Raw genomic sequence first — 23712 nt, forward strand, 5'->3', positions numbered from 1 at the left:
AGACGCTCCCTCTGAGACCCTGACCTCTCTCTGCTTACAGACATAGACGAATGCAGCTCGTTTTTCGGGCAAGTGTGCAGAAACGGCCGGTGCTTCAATGAAATTGGCTCCTTCAAGTGTCTGTGCAATGAGGGTTATGAACTTACGCCAGACGGCAAAAACTGTATCGGTAAGAAATGAAACGGTCAATCATCTTGGTGGCGTTATGTTCTGTGAGACACCGTGAACCCCACAGTCTCACTCAGCTTATCCACATTTCACCATTAATGGCAGGACCACAATGACCTGTGTCAGGGACATTTCGCTCTAAGGTATTAACCACCAGTTGGGAATGTGTCACAGGGAGAGTTTTTATTGGGGACAGCGCCTGAGGCTATGTCTCAATAAAAGTACATGAAGAAACAAATCAAAAGAATTGGCAGCCTTCCTCATAAAAACCATCCATGATAGGAGAGGAGCACAGGGTATCTTTGTCCATGGTGACCCAGCTGACCAATGGGTCCAGGTGGAGTCCGTGTGTTACCATCAAACACTGTCTACCATTTTAGCAAACAGAAAAGACCGCAATGATTGTCTCCTGTCCAAGTCACATTTTTTTTCTTCTTCTTCTTTCTCTCTAAAGATACTAATGAGTGTGTGGCGCTTCCTGGCTCTTGTTCTCCTGGGACCTGTCAGAATTTGGAGGGATCTTTCAGGTGCATCTGCCCCCCCGGATATGAAGTGAAAAGCGAGAGCTGCATTGGTGAGGCTTGACTTCATTCTGAGGTCACGGGTGTGCGGGAGAATAAGGCTTGGTAATGATAAAGGCCGCATGGGAACCTCAAACCCAGCCCCTGCGTGCCTGCTGGCCTCGGGAGTTGACGGTGCCTGCATCGGTCTTACTGAGTCAGAAATGGTTGTGTTGTAAAGTGTTGGCAGCGAGAACTTAGAGACGTGGGCTTGTTTTCATCGACAGAAATCTTAATGCTATCAAGGGATTTTTCATTATCCTTAGTATTCAAGTCCTAGATGTCAGTAGAGATTACCTAGTGAATTTTAAAAGTTTCTACAGTGTGATCTCTGACACGTGATCTTAGAGTAGTTATTAAAGGTGTCCAGGCTCCTGAAAGTATGAACCAGGAAGCTTGATGGTTCTCCTGACATTTCCCCTCTTGGGAAGGCTATACTTACATAAAAATGGAAACTATCAATTTCTTTGTCATAGCAGATGGTTTCTACCGCAGCCCCCAGCACAGGAGGACACTGCACAGCCTCAGAAGGCCTGGTAGACATGATGAAGGCGACCTTTGTACAGCTCACCCCGTCACTTCTTGTCACTTGTTCTTTCAGCATGATTGACATTCAGAAGCAGTGGCGTCTAAGGGAGGCTTTGTGAGCATGAAAGGGTTGCTGAGGATATGTCTGACTTTAAGGTTTTCACTCTCTCAGATTCTAAAGATAAACGCCTCTGTTGTTCATATTCAAGGCAGTTACAGAGAGCAAAATGAACTGCTGATGTCATGGAACTGAAATTTATTTCAGGCCACATGATTAGACAGTATGTATCCCCATCGGTCTTGTTGGTGTGCATAGTTTATTAAAAGACTGATTCTTATTTTACTAGCCAAAATAATAATAAACACAGATGAACCACCTTGGTAAAAGTTTCTTGAAAGCCTAAGATTCTCTGCTACTTTTAAAAATTTTTGTTTTGTGGATATGAGAGAGGATTTTTGTATTCGTGTATGTGTACACATGGATGAGTTCACAACAAAGTAGCAAAGAAAATCCATAGTCCACCAATCTCTTTCTTTAAAAGTATCCGTATTGGCTACGCAGTATATATGTGCTTATGTGGTATGTTTGTGGGGGGTATACATGGGAGGTAATGCATGTATGAAACATGTATGTGTAATGTACATGTGGTATGTGTGTATAGTGTATTAGTATGTATGTTTGGTGTGTTATATGGGTAGTATGCACATGTGTGTGATGTACATGTATGTGGTATATGGGGAATGATGTATATGTGTGTATGTGAAGTGTATTGAGCATGTATATGTGGTGGGGAGACGTAGATGTGTGTGGTGTATGTGTGCATATGATGTAAGTATGTGTGTGTGTGTGTGTGTGTGTGTGTGTGTGTGTGTGTGTGTGGTGGACGGGATATATGTGTGTGGTGTATATATGTTGTATATGTCTGATTTGGGCAGATATATGTGTGTCTAGTATGTCTGTGCATGGTGGGAAGTATATATGTGTTACGTATGTATAAAGTATATTGTGTATGTGTATGGTGTATGTATACATGTATATGCGTACAGATGTTATTCCCCTTACTCCCTTGAGACAGTCTCTCACTGAACCTGGAGTGAGGCTGGCAGGCAGCAAGCCCTATGACCCTGTCTGCCTCTGCTTCCCAGTGCTGGGGCTACAGGCCCATGTGGTGGCCAACCCCAGCTCTTAACATATTGTCTAGGGATTTAAGCGTGGGTCCTCCTGCTTGCACAGTGAGTGCTTCCACCCACTGAGCATCATATTTGCTTTTCACATTCGATTTCATTTCGTCATCGTGTCCACTCCATCCTTGTATGGAGAGATCCCGCATGCTAGAGCAGTAAGGACGTAGAAATGCAGATGTCGCTGTGCACCGTAGCATCCTCGATAACCCTGTCTGTCGGAAGCACCTGCATCTGTGGTTCCGTTCACTGCGTTCCATTTCCTGTGGCTTGCATGGCCTTTCTTTTGGTCACCCATATTCCTTGTGCAGCTATTGTCTTTCTCTGAAGGCTGGAGAAGAGCTGTGGGGTAACAGGGTAGCGACCGGATGTGGGTAGAAGGTACCGAGGAGCAGAACAGGCAGGCTACACGCTGTGTGTGTGTAGGAATTAAAAAGCCAGAGGTAGCCCTATCGGAGTCCCAAAGGAGGCATTAGGGAGGGGGCCATGAGTAAACGCCGGCTGAGCACGCTGTACCTGTGAGGCAGGTGAGTGGGTCATGTCAGGCAGGAGGGTAGAGCGCCCCCTAGTGATCAGGTGACAGGACCTGGAGGTGGGAAGTTCTGGCATACGGCTGGCTGAAACTGGATATAATCTTTGGCTTTTAAGGCAATAACTTACTTTAAAAGAACAAATTAGCTATGTTCACAGCGTCATCTCTAATTCCATCATTAAACCTCTATTAATTAATATCTGTTGCCGCATGGACAAGTAGATATTTTCAACTCTTGAACATTGATTGGATTAACAAACTCTCCTGTCCTGCAGATATAAATGAATGTGACGAAGACCCCAACATTTGCCTTTTTGGTTCCTGCACCAACACCCCCGGGGGCTTCCAATGCATCTGTCCCCCTGGCTTTGTCTTGTCTGATAATGGACGGAGGTGCTTCGGTAAGCTGTGGTGTGACTTCTCTGGCAGCGTGTTCCCTAGACGGTGTAAATATGGACAGTGGAGCATCATGCTCAGGCTTTCTTACGATAAAATATTTGTCTATAAATATATAATACACAGTCTGCAGTTAGAGCACAGACTTCTCAAGAGTGTCTCTAATGGACAGTGTTCAAGCAGTCTGTTAAGACCGTTAGTACCATGTTCAGACTTTATGCTAAAAGGAAAATCATCTTGGTTTGCCATTTTCATTTGGTTGCTGGCATGGGCTGTTATTTATCAGTACACGATTTGCCTCGGGCGTCGTTTAACTTCCTGGATGTTAAATTCGTTGTTTTTGGACAGCCTTGATGTGAGAGTGAAGGAAAAAAAGGAGACTGTGGGAATATTTTCCCGACTAAGGCCGATTTTACAAATCCCTGAACACATCGTAAAAGTATTTTAGATGCAATAACATTTTACACGCAGATCAATTTAAACTAGCAAATGAAAGCGAACCGTGACGAATGCCCAGGCCTGTCTCTTAACTACTGATCTAGCATGTACCTTGTGTCCAGCCCATGAGAAGTGTTCCCTCCCAACTAGTTGTATCCACATTGTTCTGTCTGTCTCACGAGCAGTGAGGAGCTGTGCTCTTTGCTTTCCTGACTAGATACTCGCCAGAGTTTCTGCTTCACCAACTTTGAAAATGGCAAGTGTTCTGTGCCCAAAGCCTTCAACACCACCAAGGCAAAGTGCTGCTGCAGTAAGATGCCAGGCGAGGGCTGGGGGGACCCGTGTGAGCTGTGCCCCAAAGACGATGAAGGTGAGAGTAACGGCAGAGAGGGCTGGGGGGACCCGTGTGAGCTGTGCCCCAAAGACAATGAAGGTGACAGTAACAACAGAGAGGGCTGGGGGGACCCGTGTGAGCTGTGCCCCAAAGACGATGAAGGTGACAGTAACAACAGAGAGGGCTGGGGGGGGACCCGTGTGAGCTGTGCCCCAAAGACGATGAAGGTGAGAGTAACGGCAGAGAGGGCTGGGGGGACCCGTGTGAGCTGTGCCCCAAAGACAATGAAGGTGACAGTAACAACAGAGAGGGCTGGGGGACCCGTGTAAGCTGTGCCCCAAAGACAATGAAGGTGAGAGTAACGACAGAGAGGACTTTGTTGTGACCATGTGGAGGGCGACATCGTACCTTCAGATAGGATTACCAGTGGTTCCGGAAGCGGCTACTTGGCAAGAGGCCCACCAGCATCTATACACAGCGTGCCCACTGACATAGCCCGCTTACTTTTCCTTCCAATGTTAGCATTACTTGCGTTCTGAAGACTGAACTGCAGAGGCGAGGGCAGAAGATGCCAGGGGAGGGTGGAAAGGAAACTCCACATGACTTCACAAGTTCCAGATTGGGGTGTAGAAGTGTAGCTTGGCGATAGACCATAGGCCTAACTCCTGCAAGGCTGGAGTTCGGTCCTTACCACCAAAAATGAATGCCCAGTTAAGTAAAAGCCTATGATGCTGTAATATCATGGGCTGTGGTTCTCCAAATATTACGTAAATTTCTGAGATGTCACATCAGCACATTGGCCCCACGGCTTCCCATCAGCACCAGTGACTTGTAGAGTAATTCCCAGCAAGATCAACCTGTGGTGGGTCCTTACGTCGGGGGTAGCTTCTGTGTGTAAAGGACAGGGGCAGTTTTGGACTTCCTGGTGTTAGACAGACAGATCCAGAGTCCCCAGGTTGGTGGTACCCTAGGAGGAGCTCAGGCAGCCTTCTATGAGTATACTCAGTGTTGGGTTTAAAAATAAACCATGGCCAGGTGCAGTGGTGTGTGCCTTTACTCCCAGCATGCGGGAGACAGAGAGCAGGTCAAGACCGCTTGGTCTAAGTAGCAACTTTCAGACTCAGGCAGGGGGTGGAGTGAGTCAAAGGAAAGAAGGAAGGAAGGAAGGAAGGAAGGAAGGAAGGAAGGAAGGAAGGAAGGAAGGAAGGAAGGAAGGAAGGAAGGAATGGAGGGAGGGAAAGGAAGAGAGAGAGGAAGAAATGCTCTTGCTAAACATGGATTGTACAGTGTTAACTAGTTTTTAAAATGTGAAGCACTTTAGTGATGGAGAACCTGTTTCTCTGTAGTTGCCTTCCAGGATCTGTGTCCATACGGCCACGGGACAGTCCCTAGTCTTCACGACACACGAGAAGGTGAGCTCTGACACATTTTAACCTGGGTGGATTTCCCATTTTATAAATCATGCTAGTTTTAATATGTCCTATAGTGTATCATATTTAAAGTATGTATGTAATAGTTTGTGAACCATTTATCATATGCATGTATCATATGTGAAATGTCTGTTTTTCTAGTAAAAAGAAAAAAATATTTATGTACCATTCATGTTAGATATGTGTCTAGTAGATACAGCTATATTAGCACATCTTTTCTTATGAAGAAGTTCATGGGCAGTTTTATATTTTAGACGTCAATGAGTGTCTTGAGAGCCCAGGCATTTGCTCAAACGGGCAGTGCATCAACACGGATGGCTCTTTCCGTTGTGAGTGTCCAATGGGCTACAACCTGGATTACACTGGAGTCCGGTGTGTGGGTGAGTATTGCCTCTGGTTGATGCACTGTGAATTCCCTCTTTTATTCTCCTGTTAGCCCAGGGACCCCCAGGTAGCCTTGGTGGTGGTAGTGGTAAGATTTAGAAAACCAAGATGACCTAATAGTAGGAGCTTCACTTCTGCATTTTTCCACACAGAGTGACTCGTTAGAACATTGAGTTTCCCGGTATCTCTGCCTTTAACCAAATACACAAACTCTTAAGGCCTTCAGATATAGTCCAATGATAGATTTGCCTTGCATGCACAAGGCCTGGGTTTGGTCCTTAAAGACATGAAAAACAAACAAGAAAAAAAAAACGCTTCTTTTAATTGACAAAAGCCTAACTAGGAGAATTGTTCATTTGATGTTATGTCTTTGCCCACATCCTCTTGAAGTAGTGCACCGTGACCTCTGCACACATAAAGGCTGGTCAAGGCCAAGGGGGAGGCGCTGTGGCGGGAAGGGGGGTTCACTGTGCTTTTTTTCACATCCCTGAAATGTGTGTGAAACTCTGCACACCTTACGTTGCCTTGCAGACACTGACGAGTGTTCAATCGGCAATCCCTGTGGGAATGGCACATGCACCAACGTGATTGGAAGTTTTGAATGCAATTGCAATGAAGGCTTTGAGCCGGGGCCCATGATGAACTGCGAAGGCAAGTCATCCTGCCTTGAGATTGCGTTGTCTTCCTTTGATGTATAGAATGTGTTTTAGGAACTTATATCCACCTATATCCGCTGTGTTATTCTGCTGTTTTCACTCTTCACCAGTACATTGTCCTTCCCCTCATCCAGCTCCCTCAGTCCCTACGCATTTGTCTCCTGATGGCAGCCCCAGAGTGGCTCGGAGCTGGCATCTGTTATTTTCTCCTTTCTTTAAGAGTTGGTTACATTTTCATGACTTTTCATTGTATCGGTTAACTTTTAATTTGTACTCTGAATACTGAGAATGATACATTCTGGGCAGGGTTACACTCCTTTGAGGAATGTTGATGCTTTGATCTTAGAAGATTTGAGTTTTGTAGACCCAAAGGCAGCCTGGATTGCCTGTAAAGGCTCAGATTTCAGGTCCACCCTTGGAACCTAGAAGCTAGCTTCCTTGAGTTTTGTCCCATACATGCACGGCACAGTCAACAGCCTAGGCTGCAAACGTGGAAAGGAAGAAAGTAGAGCACTTCTCTTTTCTGGCACTCCCTTCCAGAATCTCATTCACTCTTAAGCACCATGACGGCCTCAAGGTCATGTCCCCTGGACAGGATATTAAGAAGTTGACATTTAACTCTCAGACTGCCCCTGTTAGGATACTGGTCACCGGCAGGTTAGATTTGGAGAAGGGAAGAGACAGGGAGGGCAGGCAACATAATTAACATTAGTTCCTGTGGGTTCTTAGCTTGAGTTTTTACCCATCACTAAGACTCCAGGGAGCCTTTGGGGTTCTTCCAGCATATGGCTGTTAACTCACTGGAGGAGGAGTTGCCCAGGTACTATATTTTATATACCAGAAATGAGAGTTTTATTACCTTCTGCTTCCTATATGGTTTACCAGCAAACACACTGGTGTTTCTTTAAAGAGATGATTGGGGGTGGGGCTACAAGGAAGAGCCTCGTGCTGAGTGCATGCCTACTTCCTTAATCAGATATCAACGAGTGTGCCCAGAACCCACTGCTCTGCGCCTTCCGCTGCATGAACACTTTCGGGTCTTACGAATGCACGTGCCCAGTTGGCTATTCCCTCAGGGAAGACCAAAAGATGTGTAAAGGTAAGACAAGAGCCGCAACTTGACTTGCGCCATTGGGATGGATCGTACTTTGACCTTTGTCTTCGTCTGAGCAGTTTTCTCCCAGGGCTTTACAGAAAGAAGCGTGGCAGCTTTGCTGTAGGTTTTCCCACCTAGATAACAGGACATTTAAAAGCCTATGGATGGGGCGGCCTGAGCATCCCATCCTGCTGTTGTCGTACTCCTGGACTCTTAACTTAAGAGGAGGTCACCCTTCCCTGACTTACTGTAAGGACCAGTCCTGAGAGTGCTACACATCTGGACAAGAGCCAGCTGTTCAGGAGACTAGGCTCCTTCCTCTGTCACACTGAATGGTAGCATGACGTGGGTCAGAAGACCAGAAATAATGACTGAAAATAACTAACGTACAGCCCGCTAAACACGATGTGCTGTTATTTTTTTTTCTCCTTTCGATACATATCTTAATAAATGTCTTCTAGATCTGGATGAATGTGCCGAAGGGCTGCACGACTGTGAATCTCGAGGCATGATGTGTAAGAATCTGATCGGCACCTTCATGTGCATCTGCCCCCCTGGCATGACCCGCAGGCCCGACGGAGAGGGCTGTGTAGGTAAGCCCCAAGGACGGTCTCTGCTTGAGCAGTGCTCTTGCTCCAAGCCAGAACTAACACTGCTCCCAGAGGAGCTAAACATAAGCCAGTGCTTTTCCAGGCTGTGCCAAGGCCCTCTCCATCTTCTCAGGGTCCAGGGCGGCGCATGGGACTCTGGACCGTGCAGTGGTGGTCCACACAGCTGGGAATTGTGGGCATTTGTTGTTCGTTAGCTTCTGTGAGTCTGAAACATCAAACACTGAAGTGTAGGAAACATCCGGGGGAATACCTCTACTCGTGCAGAGAAATGAAAGCTTCGAGGTTACTGGTCCCACCTTTGTGTCCTCCCGTGAGTGAGAAGAGCAGTTCAGGGCCAGTCCAGCAGGCTTAGCACCTTGTCTGCCATGACTCGACTTGTCTGAGTCTCAGTGCATTCATGGTTAAAGGGGTAGGTGGTGGAGCTATGATTTCATGGCATGTGCCTCGTGCGAGCATGTCCCAACTACCACAGTCATTCCGTGTGTCCTTCTTTCCTAAAGTGCTGTCTGCCACCCCAGCCACCGCAGCCACTGCAGCCACTACATGCGCTTTCTCCTCCCTAAGACTGGGACTGTTTAACTTACCAACCTCCACTACCTAGTGACATGGAGGTATTTTTGGAGAAACAACAATTATTAATACTTTCCTGTTTCTGCAAAAAGAATACCAAAGTAAAGAATAAGGTTTCTTAAAAATGAATCTACAGGCTGTTGTCTGCTTCTCAAAGCTATACCAGACAGAGGCTGCAAATGGGCACGGGTGCCTTTAGGGGACAGAAACGTTATGAGACTGCATTGTGGTGACAGTTATGAGGGCCTGTAATTGACCAGAAACCATTGGATCGTATGCTTACAAATTTTATGGCATGCAAATTGTACCTCAGTAAAGTTCATTTTAAAAATAAAAAAAGGAAGCTTCCCTAGGGAAAGAAATACAGGACATATAATATTGTGCTATTTGTACTAGCAAAAAATAAATGGACAAAACCACCAAAGTGTACATTATGAATACATATATAAATCTGTTGTGGAATATCCATGCCAGAAAATACATAGCTGTTAAAATGAGTGTGATAAATGTATGTATATACTGACACAGAAATAACCGTGAACATACGGAGCGAAGCCATATAAGATAACATGTCGTTTTATGGGAAATCTAAAGTGTTATGTTTTCTGTGGGTAGCACAAGCAAGCGAATATGTAGGATAAGTTTTAAAAAAGAGAAATTGTGATTCGCAGCAGGAATTACCCACCCCCATAAAAGGTATTTAAATTAAAGGCTTCTAATCTAGAGTGACTTCATCTAAAAATTTTGATCTTGGACAAAAATTAATTCCTAAATCAGATATATAGTATAAATCTTAAAATTGCAGCAGCCTGCTAAGTTCTGCGAGGACTTAACGTGTTTGCCTCTGTCTGTCACTGCGACAGAATATGTGACATAGGGTATAAGAGAAAGCGGCACTTTGTTCATAGCTGTAGAGTCTAGACCATGACCGAGAGAAAACGGCGCTGTGGTTCCTAGCTGTAGAGTCTAGTCCATGACCGAGAGAAAACGGCACTGTGGTTCATAGCTGTAGAGTCTAGACCATGACCGAGAGAAAACGGCGCTTTGTTCATAGCTGTAGAGTCTAGTCCATGACCGAGGGCCCATGCTTTGAACTTAGATCCAGGAATCACATCACAAGAGGAAAAGCACTCCTGCGGGTCACTGAAAGGCCAAAGAAGTGAAGCAGGGGCTGGGGTCCTGTAGTCCCCACAGGGGACAAGTCTGCAGTGACCCTGGCACCCCTTGTTATGCCCCCACTTCCTCAGTGTCTTACCACCTCCTGCTAATACCACATGGTGGAGACCCTTTAGCGTGTCCGCCCTGAGGGGGCATGCAGTGTCCACACTGCAGCGTGCCGTGTCTTGTAACTAACAAACTTTATCTAATGAAAGTAGGGTTTGTGTTTGTTTGTTTTGTTTTTAAGTCCTACATTAAGAGATTAGTTACACTCCGGTTGTTTCAAAATCACTATTCATCCAAGACCTGTCAATTCAGGGGACTAACCTAGGCTCCTCAGTCAAAAGAGAAAGTTCCTCAAATCTAGCCCAGGCAGAATCCTAACGTGGGGGGAGGAAGGAAAGAACCATCCTGGTTACTGCACTTGAGACACTTTCTCTTTTGTTTTAAATTGGAATGTACGTGCTTAGTCTAATTTTATCTGGCTAGAGTACTCAGAAATATGTTCGGCTTTATTTACATGGAACTTTTTCATTGTTTATAATTAGCAGACGCTCATTATAAAGCCAGTACATTTATCTGTCGGTTTCCTGGAGACAAAGGTAGACAGCAGGAGAAAGCGTCTCGTTAGAACTGTTAGAGATGAGCTGGGGAGCTCCGAAAAGGGTTGAATTCTTCGTCCCTCATTTTCGTTATGATGTGTGACTGGTGGAGGGTGGGAAGGATGACATCTCCTCTAGTCCAAGTATGGTATGACCTTGTTGATGGGTAGCATTTTGTATCTGTCTTTTTTATTGTTAAAATATGCAATAAAAGATGTAAGCCCCAAGACCCAGCTTAGTGGCTCAAGCTTGTGACACCAGCACTTGGGACCACGTGTTCAAAGGCAGCCTGGGCTATGGAGTAGGAAGTTGACTTTGAGGTTTGTCAGGTACTCAGCTCTTCATTGCAGGACACTGGTAGTGGAAACGTATGCAAAGCCTCTTTGGACCGCCACAGAAACCCTGTGGAGAAAAACTTCATTTGATGCTGGCAGTATGATTTCATAATTGGAAATCCCAACAAATAACAAAATATTATAACAATTAAAAGTAGTTGAAGAATTTAGAATGGAAAATAAAGTCATTTGAAAATTGGGAAATGTACATGTGTGACCTCGGGGTCCAAGAAAATTTCTGAAAAAAAAGTCAATTGTAATAAAAATATAAAACATGGCAAGCTAAGGATGTTATGCAGGACATAGGGGGGAAAAAACAAAAACTGTAAAATTAACCAGAGGTAGAAACTTGATCCTGAGTGCATTATAATAAAAGAATCATTTCTTGAACTAATCACAGATGCCAAAATCTAATAAATGGAAAAAAAATATACCGAGATCATTAGATTTGATTAAAAACGGACTCATAAGCGTCTGAGATAGTAATTTAGGAGAAGGCAGTTTATTTTTAAAATGATGGGATAAAGGCACGTCCTTCTCAAGGTTAGGGATTCTAGAAATGTAATGGGAAGAGGTGAATGCTGGGCTGTCTGGACTTCAAGGAAGACCCAGTCACAACAGACTGTGAAGGCTGCCTTTGAACACTGTGAGGTGTCAGCCGCCACACCACTGTTAAGAGGCAGGCTCTCCTTCCTGGCTTCAGCCAGCCAGCTCAGTTTTCAAGTTTGATTAGAAGATGAGGAGCACGGTGAGTCAGAGACGTGGGAGTCTTTTTGTGGAGGCCTGGATGGACTCTGCAGTCTCTGGAATGGCAAATGTGAGAGAGAGCCTGGCACCATGCTGTTTCATTATTGACAGGCTTGTCTAGATGGGAAGATTCCTGGAGTCAAGGCCAAAAGCAGAGGGACAGAGCAGTCACTAGAGAGTGACTTCCTGAACTTTGTGTCTCAGACCGGAACGATCGTCTGACTCAGTACAGTGCCCCAGGGACAGAAAGCATGACAGATTCATTGAAGATGTTCATAAAGAAATATATGAATTGAAACCGTAAATTATGCCTGCTTTCCCTTAGAGACCTGCCAGGCTGCTTTTTCAGCAAATAAAGTTAAACTGCAGAAAACTATTCAAGGCTGAACAATTTACCCAAAATTCAACTCGTGTGTACAGAGTAGGGAAAAGACAGGAAGATAAGAAATAAACTCAAGACAATGGGAAAGAGAAAATGATTTACAAAAATCACTTCAATAATATGTGAGAAACGCTGTTAAGTAAAAAACCAAAGTGGTTTAAAACTATTGAAATACAGGGGGGAAAGACAATATAACGAGAATCTAGCCAAGCTCAGAGGAAATGCACCTGTCACAGGACTTTAACATCACTTTGGAAGTCACAGAGTAGAAATGGGGGGGCTGGGGCGATGGCCCGGTTGGTGGAGATGAAGTGCTCGCTGTGCAAGCATCAGGACCGGAGTCTGACCCGCAGCACCCACACTAGAGGGGTGGGGGCGGGGCTCTCGGGCCTTGCTGACTAACTGGACTAGTCAGGATGGTGAAAGCCGGGTTTAGTGAGAGACCCTGCGTCAAAAACTAGAGTGGGGCACAAAGAGGAAGGAACTCATGGTAACCTCCAGGTGCCAAGTGTGCGCGCGCTTGTGTGTGTGAACTCATAAAACAGAAATGGCAGAAAACACAAATAAAAATATGGATATAGAATGGACCAATAAAATGATCAAGTGGAAGACAGGTATCCATAGTAAGTTTATAAATAAAATCCCTTTTAAAAAGGAAAGCTAGCCGAGTGTGATAGTGCTAGCCTTTAATCCCAACACTTGGGAAGCAGAGGCAGGTGGATCTCTGTGAGCTCAAATCAAGGCCAGCTTGATCTACAGAGAAAGTTCCAGGACAAAAAAGAAAGAAAGAAAGAAAGAAAGAAAGAAAGAAAGAAAGAAAGAAAGAAAGAAAGAAAGAAAGAAAGAAAGAAAGAAAGAAGGAAAGAAGGAAAGAAAGAAACAAACCTAAGCAACCTCTACTCTAAGCAAATAAAAAGGTTTGGGGTAGATTTGAGTATTTTGGAGAAATTCTTAGGAAAAAGGCAGAAATCTCCATCACAAAGAGCCCAGTGCCTCATGAAAACCCTTACTTACACAAGAGTCATCCATTAGTTTAATTATATTTATGAAGCATTCACCATGTTTGTGGTGCTGGCAGCACAGAGTAAACCAGCTCCATCTGAGGACAAATCCCTCACTTTCTCCCTGGCTTGGGAAAAACAGGCTTGAACAAATAAAGAAACAAATGAACCCGGTAATGTCAGATAAGGTTAATTAGCTCTTTAAGGAAAGGAAGGTTTTGTGATTGGGTAGGAGATACTGTAGACTGCACCACAGGGTTTACTGGAGCAGTGGGGTCTGTGCCCGAGTGTGGCACAGAGGGAGACGGGAAGGAGGCCAAAGCAGTGTAGACACTGTGGAGACTCTGGCTTTGTAGAGATAGCCTCAAGGCAAAACGGTTTATTAGTAAGGCTTGGGGATGTGCCCTGAACGTGAAGAACCTAGCTGTAAGCCATTGGCTGGCCTGTAACCTTGGGTAAACTGGATTAACTGTGTCTCAGATTCCTCTAGCAATCGTGAGGACACTTACCTCATGGGGATTGTTGTCATGGCTCATTTAGGACAGAGCTAAGCCGATGGTAAAATTTCAATTAAATGCTAACATTGTTATCCTCTAATTGGCATTTTTTAGAGCACTCTGGCTGCCTTGTTAAGCGGTGTGTTTTAAGGGGGAAGAAGCAGAAGTAGTGACGTCATTTAGGTGGCTATTAAAAATCATCCAGGTTGGGGCCACGGTTGTGTGGACAGATCTAGAATACACGATAAATAAACTAATCAACATCCAGGATTGCTGATGGATGCCTGACAAGAGAAATAAAGGAAAAGAGACGTAATAAAGGAAAAGATATGTAAAAGATGAGAAGGATTTTTACTGAAATGGATTGATTGGATAATGTTAACATTATGCACTATGGGAAAGACATTACTTCTGTGGGAAAGACTAGAAAGAGCAAATGTGGTTAGGTGCACAAACGACTGTGGGCTGTGCTGGGTGTGTCTCATATCCCACTGGTATTATTACACATGCAAACACTCATGAGGCAGAGGTATAAATTGCTGGCATACTTACTGTTGAAATGATCATGGAATTGACATGCACACCGGGAAGCAGATCTTAGAGAAGAGAAGCACAGCAGCTGAGCTCTGAAAACCCATGGAAATGGAAACAGAGTGACCTCCCTGTGGGATGGTGTGCTGTCTTGAGAATGTGGAGAAGTGGTCATGGGGGAGGAAGTTGGGGAGTCCCTTTTTCGAGGTGTTATGGATTGGAAGAGTAAGATACAGGCAGCAACATGGCGGTTGGATTTGGTGGCCTTCCAGGAAATGTCACTGGAGAGAGAGGCCAGTAAAGCCCAGAATCAGAGGGGCAGGAGTGAGGCAGACAATCATAGGTCCTTCTTATCCTTCTTTCAAGTTTCATCCCTCAAGGAGAATGAGGAGATGTGACAGTAACTGGAGCTGTCATGTGTGACTGAGAAGTGTTCTGTTCTGGTTTGGGTTTGTAAGGTAGATGATGTGGCATTTCCCTCTGTATACTGTGATTTCCATTGGTTAATAAAGGAACTGCTTTGGACCTGTAGCCGGGCTATAGGGGAACACAGGCAGGGAAAACTAAGCTGAATGCTGGGAGATAGGAGGCAGAGTAATGAAGAAGCCTTGGAGCCGCTCTGAAATTTGCTGGTAGACCATAACCTCATGGTGATGCACAGATTAATGGAGATGGGTTAAATTAAGACGTAAGAGTTAGCCAATAAGAAGCTAGAGCTAATGGGCCAAGCAGTTATTTAATTAATATGGCTTCTGTGTGATTATTTCCGTTCTGGGCGGCAGGGACAAACAAGTGGCCTCCTCCTCCAACAGGTAGATGTTACTGGCGAATGTAGACCAGGGTGTGATTTTCCGAGAAGGGAGAACTGTAAGATCTTGGAAGGCAAAACAAAGTGCTGACCTTGGTGGACAACAAAGAGGCCTCATCTTGTGGGAAGAGGAAAGGAGCTGAAAGTGAGGGAAGTCCCCAGCAGGACAGTCGCAGATACCTCTCAGTACCACGGCTGCATAGACACGGCAGGGGCTGTCCTGGCATGGTCCATAGAAATCCAAATTCCACGCTGCCCAGGCCCATGAATGAAACAAGACCTGTCTGGGGCGTCATTCTCCTTTTGGTGACCCCACTGTGGGTTAGACACAGAGGAGGAAGAGGGAGTGGGCACAGGGAGAGCAGTGGGCATGGAAACGGCAACAGTTGGTGGTCCCGGTGTGCAGAGATTGTCCAAGGGGAGATGGTGGAGGCTAGGAATCAAGGTGTTGCGGGTGGTGTAGCACAATACTAAGACAACCCTCTGAAAGCTACAGATGTTAGCAGCCAGCAGCCATGGGAATTCAACTCCCCCACCCCCTTTTAAATTCTCATTGCCAGTGGCAGTAAAGCAAGGTATCAGTGGTAGAGCCTGAGGCAGGTCAACTGGTCATTCAAGTGCCAGAGCTTAGGCTAGGCGGGGCATCCATCAGAAGCTTTACTGAAGAAATTAAGTCCTATCATTAAATTATAAATACATTAAAGGTGGTGCACACCTTTAATCTCAGCATTGGGAGGAGCAGAAACAGGCAGACATATGAGTTCAAGGTCAGCCTGGTCTACACAGTGAATTCTAGGACAGGCAGGGCTACACAGAGAAACCCTGTCTCAAAACCCCGTGTGTGTGTGTGTGTGTGTGTGTGTGTGTGTGTGTGTGTGTGAGAGAGAGAGAGAGAGAGAGAGAGAGAGAGAGAGAGAGAGAGAGAGAGAGAGAATGAGAGAGAGATAAGAGAAAAGGTCAGATCTAGGCTGCCAGGCCTGAGCTCTCAGATTGTAAAAACAGCAAACTAGAAAATTCAAACTTCATAATTCAGATCATCATTTTGTAAGTACTTTCGAACTATTCATAATAACAGTGTTTCCCCTAAAACTGACTATCTAGAGGAAGTCTCATCATTGTGAGTTTTAGAACACACTAAAAACAAAACAAAAATATTCATTACTTCCAGAAAAGAAAACTAGGTTCCATTCCAATGAATAAAAATGCTGGGTAAAAGAAAATATCCCACCATTTTCACAATGTTCAAAGGAAAATAATCTTGATCTAAAATTTTAAACACAATGGGGTTTAAGAACAATCAAAATAAGGCATTGTCAAACATCTGTTTTGGAATTTATTTCATATCCACAAGCCCTCTCTAAACTAGTTAGCCAGCTCTATAATGTAATCCAAGAGACAATCATAGCATATGTGTAGTAACTTAGCAGTCCAACCAGAATACAATGTACTGGCTATAAACTTTGGAACAGATCCCGCTATTGGGACAGACCCTAGGAGGCTGAGGCAAGAGGATGGCAAATTCAGATCCACCCTAGATGACAGCCAGGTTAAGCCAGTGTGGACAATTTAGGAATATACTTTGTCTCCAAATATAAAGGGGCCTAGAATAGAGCAGTGTAGAACGTTTACCTAGCGTGCACAGGGCACCAGATTCAATATATGGTGTGGAAAAGATAAAAAGTTCTCCTTGGCTCTGGTAGGAAATTCATTAAAGGAACATTTTGAAATCATTTAAAGGCTGTTGCTAGAAGAGTGAAAAGAACATGGTAATTTTCAAACCTGGAGTGGAGATGCAAGGAAAACATAAAAAAATTAGATGGATTTGATAGTTAAGAGAATGGAGCAACAGCATAGTAAATATGGAATAATTTGAAACATATGAAGTGGCAGGTAAGAATGAAATCATAAGGATGAATGGTTTCAATTGCTAGATGAAAGATGAATGCATTTTTACAATTCTTTTTTAAAAAGTTCGGTTAAACGCTTTTTGTAAGAAACCTAAATCAAAGGGTGAGTTGATGGCTTGAAAAGAGATGGGAAAGATATTCAAGGCAAATGCTAATAAAAAAGAATGCAGGAAAAATATGTCAGAAAACTCAGGGCCAAAAAACTAAAATGTGTAAAAGAGAAGGAGGAAGTTTTCATGAAGTCCCTTATGTTGAAAACAGCTTTGAGAAATCATCAAATACATTTTACAAAATGTCATGCAAACCCAGTAATGATATAGGGAATTTTTATAAATAAGTTTGGGTTTTTGTTTTGTTTTGTTTTGTTTGGGTTTTTGTTTTATTTTTACTTATTCATTTTTACCAAGCCAAAGAGCACTGTTCCCTGATTTCTCTGTCCTGTTACCTGCCCTCAGATGTTGCAGTTGGCCCTGGGGGTTCACTCAACAAGCTTTCATCCCTGGTTAGCACCATCTCTAGATGCCTTCTCTCTACCTGCAGACTTTAGTCCGTCTCCACAGCTTTCTTCCTCTGCTGGTGGGACATCTTGGGGAAAGGCTGTCCTTACCGTTGCGATTCTACAAGAACTTCATTCCTCTTCTAGAGGGGCAGGAATTACCTGGGTGGATGAGGCACGCTGGGTGCCATAGTCATAGGCCTCAGTCATTTGGAATGTGACCTATGCCATCTTATTGGTATTTTGTCAAGGAGCTTTCAATGAGATGTAACCACTGGACGAAAGTTAGGAAACTATGGCTTTACAAGCTGCTCATTGCTCATATTGGTTTTCTTTTTTTTTTTCTGTGAAGATGAAAATGAATGCAGGACCAAGCCAGGCATCTGTGAAAATGGGCGTTGTATTAACATCATTGGGAGCTACCGATGTGAGTGCAATGAAGGCTTCCAGTCAAGTTCCTCAGGCACTGAATGCCTTGGTAAGCGGATCTATGAATATTTTCCTTGGTCAGCAGAACATGTTTATGATGTCATCAGAGAACAGCTCCACGCATGTATTCTTGTCCATTGGCCCTCATAAGCACAGTACTCTACATGCCTCGCCCCATAGGTATGTGTCTGTTAAGATGATATATTTCTATGCCTCTGCCATGCATGCATATGTAATGTAAATAACAACCTGAAACGGTCTTTTCAAAATTAAGATTAATGAAGCTCTGTGGAAAATGTGACTTTAGAAAGACTTACACGAGGAAATGACTTAATTCCCAAAGAAAATATTTGCAGTGTGAGGTAAGCTCTGCCCTCACATTATCAATGCAAAGCAAGCGCCACATTGCAAAAGTGCAGCGGAGATTAATTTTTATATTACCGTCCAGAGAAAATGTTTTCAGAAATATTTTCTCGTGGAAAACCTAGACCTCATGGGCAGGACATCACACTAAGCCAAGGCTGAAATATGTGCATTGCCGTAACCGTTTGCAGTTAACGAGGGCAGCTGGAAAAGGAGGGCGTGGTCGAGCTTATAGGAACCAGATAAGGAAGAGCAATCAACTGGCTAGGGGCTTGATGGGGCCAAACGTCAGAGGGGCAGCAACATGCTGTACCTAAGACAATGTATTTTAGTTCCTCTTTCTCCATTCTAGACATTCACTGCTAATAAGTCTTTGAGGAAACAGTAAAGATACTCTACAAAGAATACTGTTTTCTGTTCAGAAGACAGTTTCACTGGCACACTTGGCTTATGAAGCCATGCTGAAGAAGAAACCCTTTTACTTATATTACAATACTATCTATAATGTACTGAGTCCTTTTGCTGTAGAAAACACCAGAAAATAGTGGAATAAGCGCCACGCTCATAACATAGTCTTGAATATATTTTACAACCCCTACCTGTCATTACTTTTAGATAAAGAAAAAATATATATATATGTGATGTTCTTTCATTGAATTGAAAAGAGTACATGTTGTAGAACTTTTGCCAAGTTTGATCATCTTTTTCAGCATAAGCACCACGGGGGTGCAATGTCAACACAACTTTATAATCACCAAGTGTAGACTGTTGGCGCAAGGGTTGAAGGTTGTGGCTGAGGAGAGGATGATCGTCCACTGAAAACCAGGCTGTCAGCTCTTGACCTTGACTTGTGTCTTGCTTGTGTCTGTTCCAGACAACCGGCAGGGCCTGTGCTTCGCGGAAGTCCTGCAGACAATGTGTCAAATGGCCTCCAGTAGCCGCAATCTGGTCACAAAGTCAGAATGCTGCTGTGACGGTGGACGGGGCTGGGGCCACCAGTGTGAGCTGTGCCCGCTTCCTGGAACCGCCCAGTACAAAAAGATTTGTCCTCATGGCCCGGGATACGCCACTGATGGGAGAGGTAACGTGATGAGGGACTTGGGGCACTGTATCAGACTGGTGAATTTTATACACCCACATTAGTTTAAAAGAAGTGTGCAAAAATGATCTTCATTATGAAACCTACTGGTATGGAAGGATCCAGAAAATAGGATGAATCCCTGCCTACACACAGGAGGCCAACATTTCTTTCAACAAGGCAAAGGTTGTTAGGAGGTTACCAGCCGCCATGACCTTTGGGATCGGAGAAGTTTGTGCCATGTTCTTTAGGACATCATTTACTTTTAGCCTAGTTCTGTGCTTCCCTCTCTTCATCTGTCAAGTGAGGGCGATAAAGTCTCCCATAGATTTGGTGTAGGAAGAGATCTCTTAAATTCTGTGCAGTGTGGTCTGGGGCGATAGCTCCATTGGGTGGAGTGCTTGTCTTGCAAGCAAGAAGACCTGAATTAGATTCCCAGCACCTACGTTTTGAAAAGCCAGGAGTGGTAGGGAGGTGAAAACAAGCTCACTGGCCGGGCAGCCTGGCCTACTCAGGGAGTTCCACTGGCTTCCACACACACCCCTGCACACAGGTGCTTACATATCTATACACACACACCTGTACACAGGTGCTTACATATCTATACACACACACCTGCACACAGGTGCTTACATATCTATACACACACCTGTACACAGGTGCTTACATATCTATACACACACACCTGTACACAGGTGCTTACATATCTATGCACACAAACCTGTACACAGGTGCTTACATATCTATACACACACCTGTACACAGGTGCTTACATATCTATACACACACACCTGTACACAGGTGCTTACATATCTATATACACACACCTGTACACAGGTGCTTACATATCTATACACACAAACCTGCACACAGGTGCTTACATATCTATACACACACCCCTGCACACAGGTGCTTACATATCTATACACACACCTGCACACAGGTGCTTACATATCTATACACACACACCTGCACACAGGTGCTTACATATCTATGCACACACACCTGCACACAGGTGCTTACATATCTATGCACACACACCTGTACACAGGTGCTTACATATCTATACACACACACCTGCACACAGGTGCTTACATATCTATACACACACCCCTGCACACAGGTGCTTACATATCTATACACACACCCCTGCACACAGGTGCTTACATATCTATACACACACACCTGCACACAGGTGCTTACATATCTATGCACACACACCTCTATAAAACATTACACAAGAATATTCTTGTGATTCATATGTGTAGAACACACATAAAGGCATCAGTATTTCAGATGGAATTATGATAGGATTTCTCCTTCACATTTCTGTTAGCCTGGCTGCTAACAGCAGCCTTCCTTCCGATCTAAGGCAGATGGGAACTGGAGGCCCAAATCTGTATAGTGTAGCTTCCTGAAATACATATTTAAAAAAAAATAGTAACTCCTACTCAGAATGCAGAATGGATAAACAGTCCAGCATAAGCCTGCAGCGTGGCCTTCCTTACTTATTTCTCCCCAGTTCTTCAGGTGATTTTGTTCCCCTCCCCACAGCATTCCCTGAACAATGAAAAGGGACGTTGGAACTTCTGTGGGTGCTCACTGCCACCTCAGTCTGTCCTTCGTTCCTCTTCATTTCCAGTCGCCCCCACTGTTCAGACATGAACTTCTTTTCCTTTCTCTTTATTTCCTGCTGTGCAGACATTGACGAATGTAAGGTGATGCCGAACCTCTGCTCTAATGGCCAGTGTGTCAACACCATGGGCACCTTCCGGTGCTTCTGCAAGGTTGGCTACACCACCGACATCAGCGGGACAGCTTGCGTAGGTAAGAGGAGGTTGTAAAAAGGGCTTTGGCAACTCCTGCTTCCTCCAGACCAGGTGCAGTCAGTGGAGTGCTTGTCTATGCCGCTTCCCTTAAAGGATGCTGGACTTGTCAAGGGTGCTGTTCTTAACAATGGTGTTCTTGCCTTTCGTCTCCTTGTGTGAGGCGCGGGGTCCGCTCCATCTCAAATTCTGTGTCCTCAGGGAAACATAAATATTGAAAAATGTGCTTTTAACATTTTATATTTAATTTAAAGTTTACAAATGCGCGTGTAATTGGTGGAAAAGGCTTCTCTTGTGACTCCGGTGTGTTTGTGTGTGAAACAGAATGCATTTCTACAGTTTTCATGAAACGAAGCAACTAGGCATCATCTAGAATCTGTCCTTGCAAGCAGTCTTGTTACAGCATCTTTTGGCTGTTCTACAATGTATCTTTTTAAAAATTTTTATTTTTTATTGTCTGATGCACACCATGTTGTGGCAAAAGGAAGGCTAGAGAATAGCCTTCATTTGTTTGTTTAGTTAGTTAATTAGGTTTTTTATTAATTTATTTATTTATTAAAGATTTCTGTCTCTTCCTCGCCACCGCCTCCCTTATCCCTCCCCCTCCCCAATCAACTCCCCCTCTCTCATCAGCCCTAGTTTTTTTTTTTTGTCTTTGTTTTTTGTCTTTCAAGCATTTCTTAGTTTCTTTGTATTTCCTCAGCTTCTGCAATATCCTCTTAAATTACCCATTTTAGTAAGAAGTCCCTGGCATACAAACATCGGATTTAGGAAAAGCCAGCTGACCCCTTGTACACATTTGACTCACGCAGTAGAAACAGAAAACAGGAGGAGCCAGGAGCAGGTTGCTAATCGAGAACTTTCTCCATGCCAAGTCCTCCATCCTGTGAGCTCTGTGGAGGAAATAAAGATTACCAGCTGTCAGTCCCAGACCTGGCAGTAAAGAGGTGGTTCGTCCCTGCGAGGACAGTTCAGTATGGCTTAGCAGTGAGTCTGAATGGCCAGCTGCGTAGAAAGGCCAAAAAAAAAAAAAAAAAAGAGGGAAAGGTGATGAGAGGCTGATGTGAATAGAGCACTCATTGGACATCCATGAGAGGCAGCGACAGGGAGCCAGTGGCTCAGAATAAATCCACTCTGGAGAGACAGTGAAGAAATGGGAGCGTCCAGAAGGCTCAAGGTGGGAGAGCCCACTGATGAAGCCTCCGGGGTCTAAGCCAGCCTAATGAATCTGAAGGAAAAAAAAAATTGAACCCAGACAGTTGTCTAGACATTACAAGTTTTAGCCAAGATGTGCGCATTGATCTTCACAGTAGGCCAGTCTGCTACCTTAGAGAAAACGGTTCTAAGAGTCGTTTTTCTCTGGCTGGATGCCACTGTAAGTGGCAGAGGAAAATCAAGAAAGATGAAGTGGGAAGGTGGGGGTGGGAGAAGGGCTGGCCGTTTCGTGTAACCAGGGCTCTCATGTTCATGCTCCTTCCCTGTAGATCTTGATGAATGTTCGCAGTCTCCAAAACCGTGCAACTTCATCTGCAAGAACACGGAAGGCAGCTATCAGTGCTCCTGTCCCCGGGGGTACGTCCTGCAGGAGGACGGAAAGACGTGCAAAGGTGAGGGGAGCCGGCCACCCTTGTCTGTCTCTTCAGTACGTTTGCATCTTAGTGATCAGAGTTGTAGCTTATACTTCCCCTATTAAAACCCTGCTTCACAGAAAACTACACCAGGCCTCCCATTATGGAAGAAAGAGGACCTTAAAATCTAAGTCACAGTATTTCACTTCTTAGAAATTAAAAAAAAAGAAAAAACACAAAATGTCTGCACGTGTTCACACAAACACGCACACATAATAGTGGTTGTTTTTTTTTTCCCCTCCAACCAAAAAACCCAAAATTACATCAAAGAAAAGTGGGTGGAACTCGATGTCATCACATTAAGCAAAATAAACCAACTTCAGGAATGGAAATACCATGTTTTCTGACATATACAGACTCTAGACTTTGTTAAAGGGGTGGAGAAATGCCATAATGAAACCTAAGCTTTTGTATGCCGCCTTCAATGCCAATTTTAAAAACTTTTAAAATAAAAATATAAAAGAAAATATGCATGACATGAAAGTTGAAGAACACTCTGTGGGATATGGTCAGAGGCAAGAGGGAAAAACAAGAAGAGATAATGGGGGTAAATTTGAGAAAAATTACAATGATGCGCGTTATGAAAATGGCATAATCCACGCATTCATATGGTAACTTTTTAGTTAGAAAAATATTGAAGCAAGAGTTGGAACAATGCGTGAGAAATTAGAATTCCTGTTGCTGCTTACGTCTGACTTCATCTCTCCACAGTGTTGCACTGACATTTCCTGTAGAACGGAGAAAAGTCAGCGTGTGGGTCACGTTCCGTGGAGTATTAAAAGTAATTACCATGCTAAACGTGATCACTAAAAATGGCTTCAGTGCCATACTGTGTTGGATTTTACATGGACCCTCCCAATCATGATACTAATGGAGTGAACAGATGGTATTTTCTGCCAAGCAAGGTTTTGTTTCCAACCCATATTAAAAAAAAAAAATAAGTGCAGAAAAAGCAGCAAGTTCTGGGCTGTTCCTAACCCTGTTTAGAGAAATGGTTTGTGTGAACTGACTTTTCACAGTGTTTATAAAATGTGTGGAG

The 23712-nt window shown here is 44.1% G+C and overlaps 1 protein-coding gene across 1 annotated transcript in view; it reads left to right on the plus strand.

Annotated features, from left to right (window-relative positions):
- The window catches only part of Fbn2 (fibrillin 2), a 197124-nt gene that overhangs the window by 159603 nt on the left and 13809 nt on the right, over positions 1–23712 (plus strand). The window contains exons 47-59 of the mRNA XM_075968617.1: positions 41–169; positions 623–742; positions 3246–3371; positions 4022–4174; positions 5485–5550; positions 5823–5948; positions 6484–6603; positions 7585–7707; positions 8166–8297; positions 17702–17827; positions 19016–19222; positions 20921–21046; positions 22530–22652. Coding sequence (XP_075824732.1) covers positions 41–169; positions 623–742; positions 3246–3371; positions 4022–4174; positions 5485–5550; positions 5823–5948; positions 6484–6603; positions 7585–7707; positions 8166–8297; positions 17702–17827; positions 19016–19222; positions 20921–21046; positions 22530–22652 — 1677 coding nt within the window. The remainder of the gene's footprint in view (positions 1–40; positions 170–622; positions 743–3245; positions 3372–4021; positions 4175–5484; positions 5551–5822; positions 5949–6483; positions 6604–7584; positions 7708–8165; positions 8298–17701; positions 17828–19015; positions 19223–20920; positions 21047–22529; positions 22653–23712) is intronic.

The sequence above is a fragment of the Microtus pennsylvanicus genome, chromosome 4 (assembly GCF_037038515.1).
Source record: "Microtus pennsylvanicus isolate mMicPen1 chromosome 4, mMicPen1.hap1, whole genome shotgun sequence".
Classification (NCBI taxonomy): domain Eukaryota; kingdom Metazoa; phylum Chordata; class Mammalia; order Rodentia; family Cricetidae; genus Microtus; species Microtus pennsylvanicus.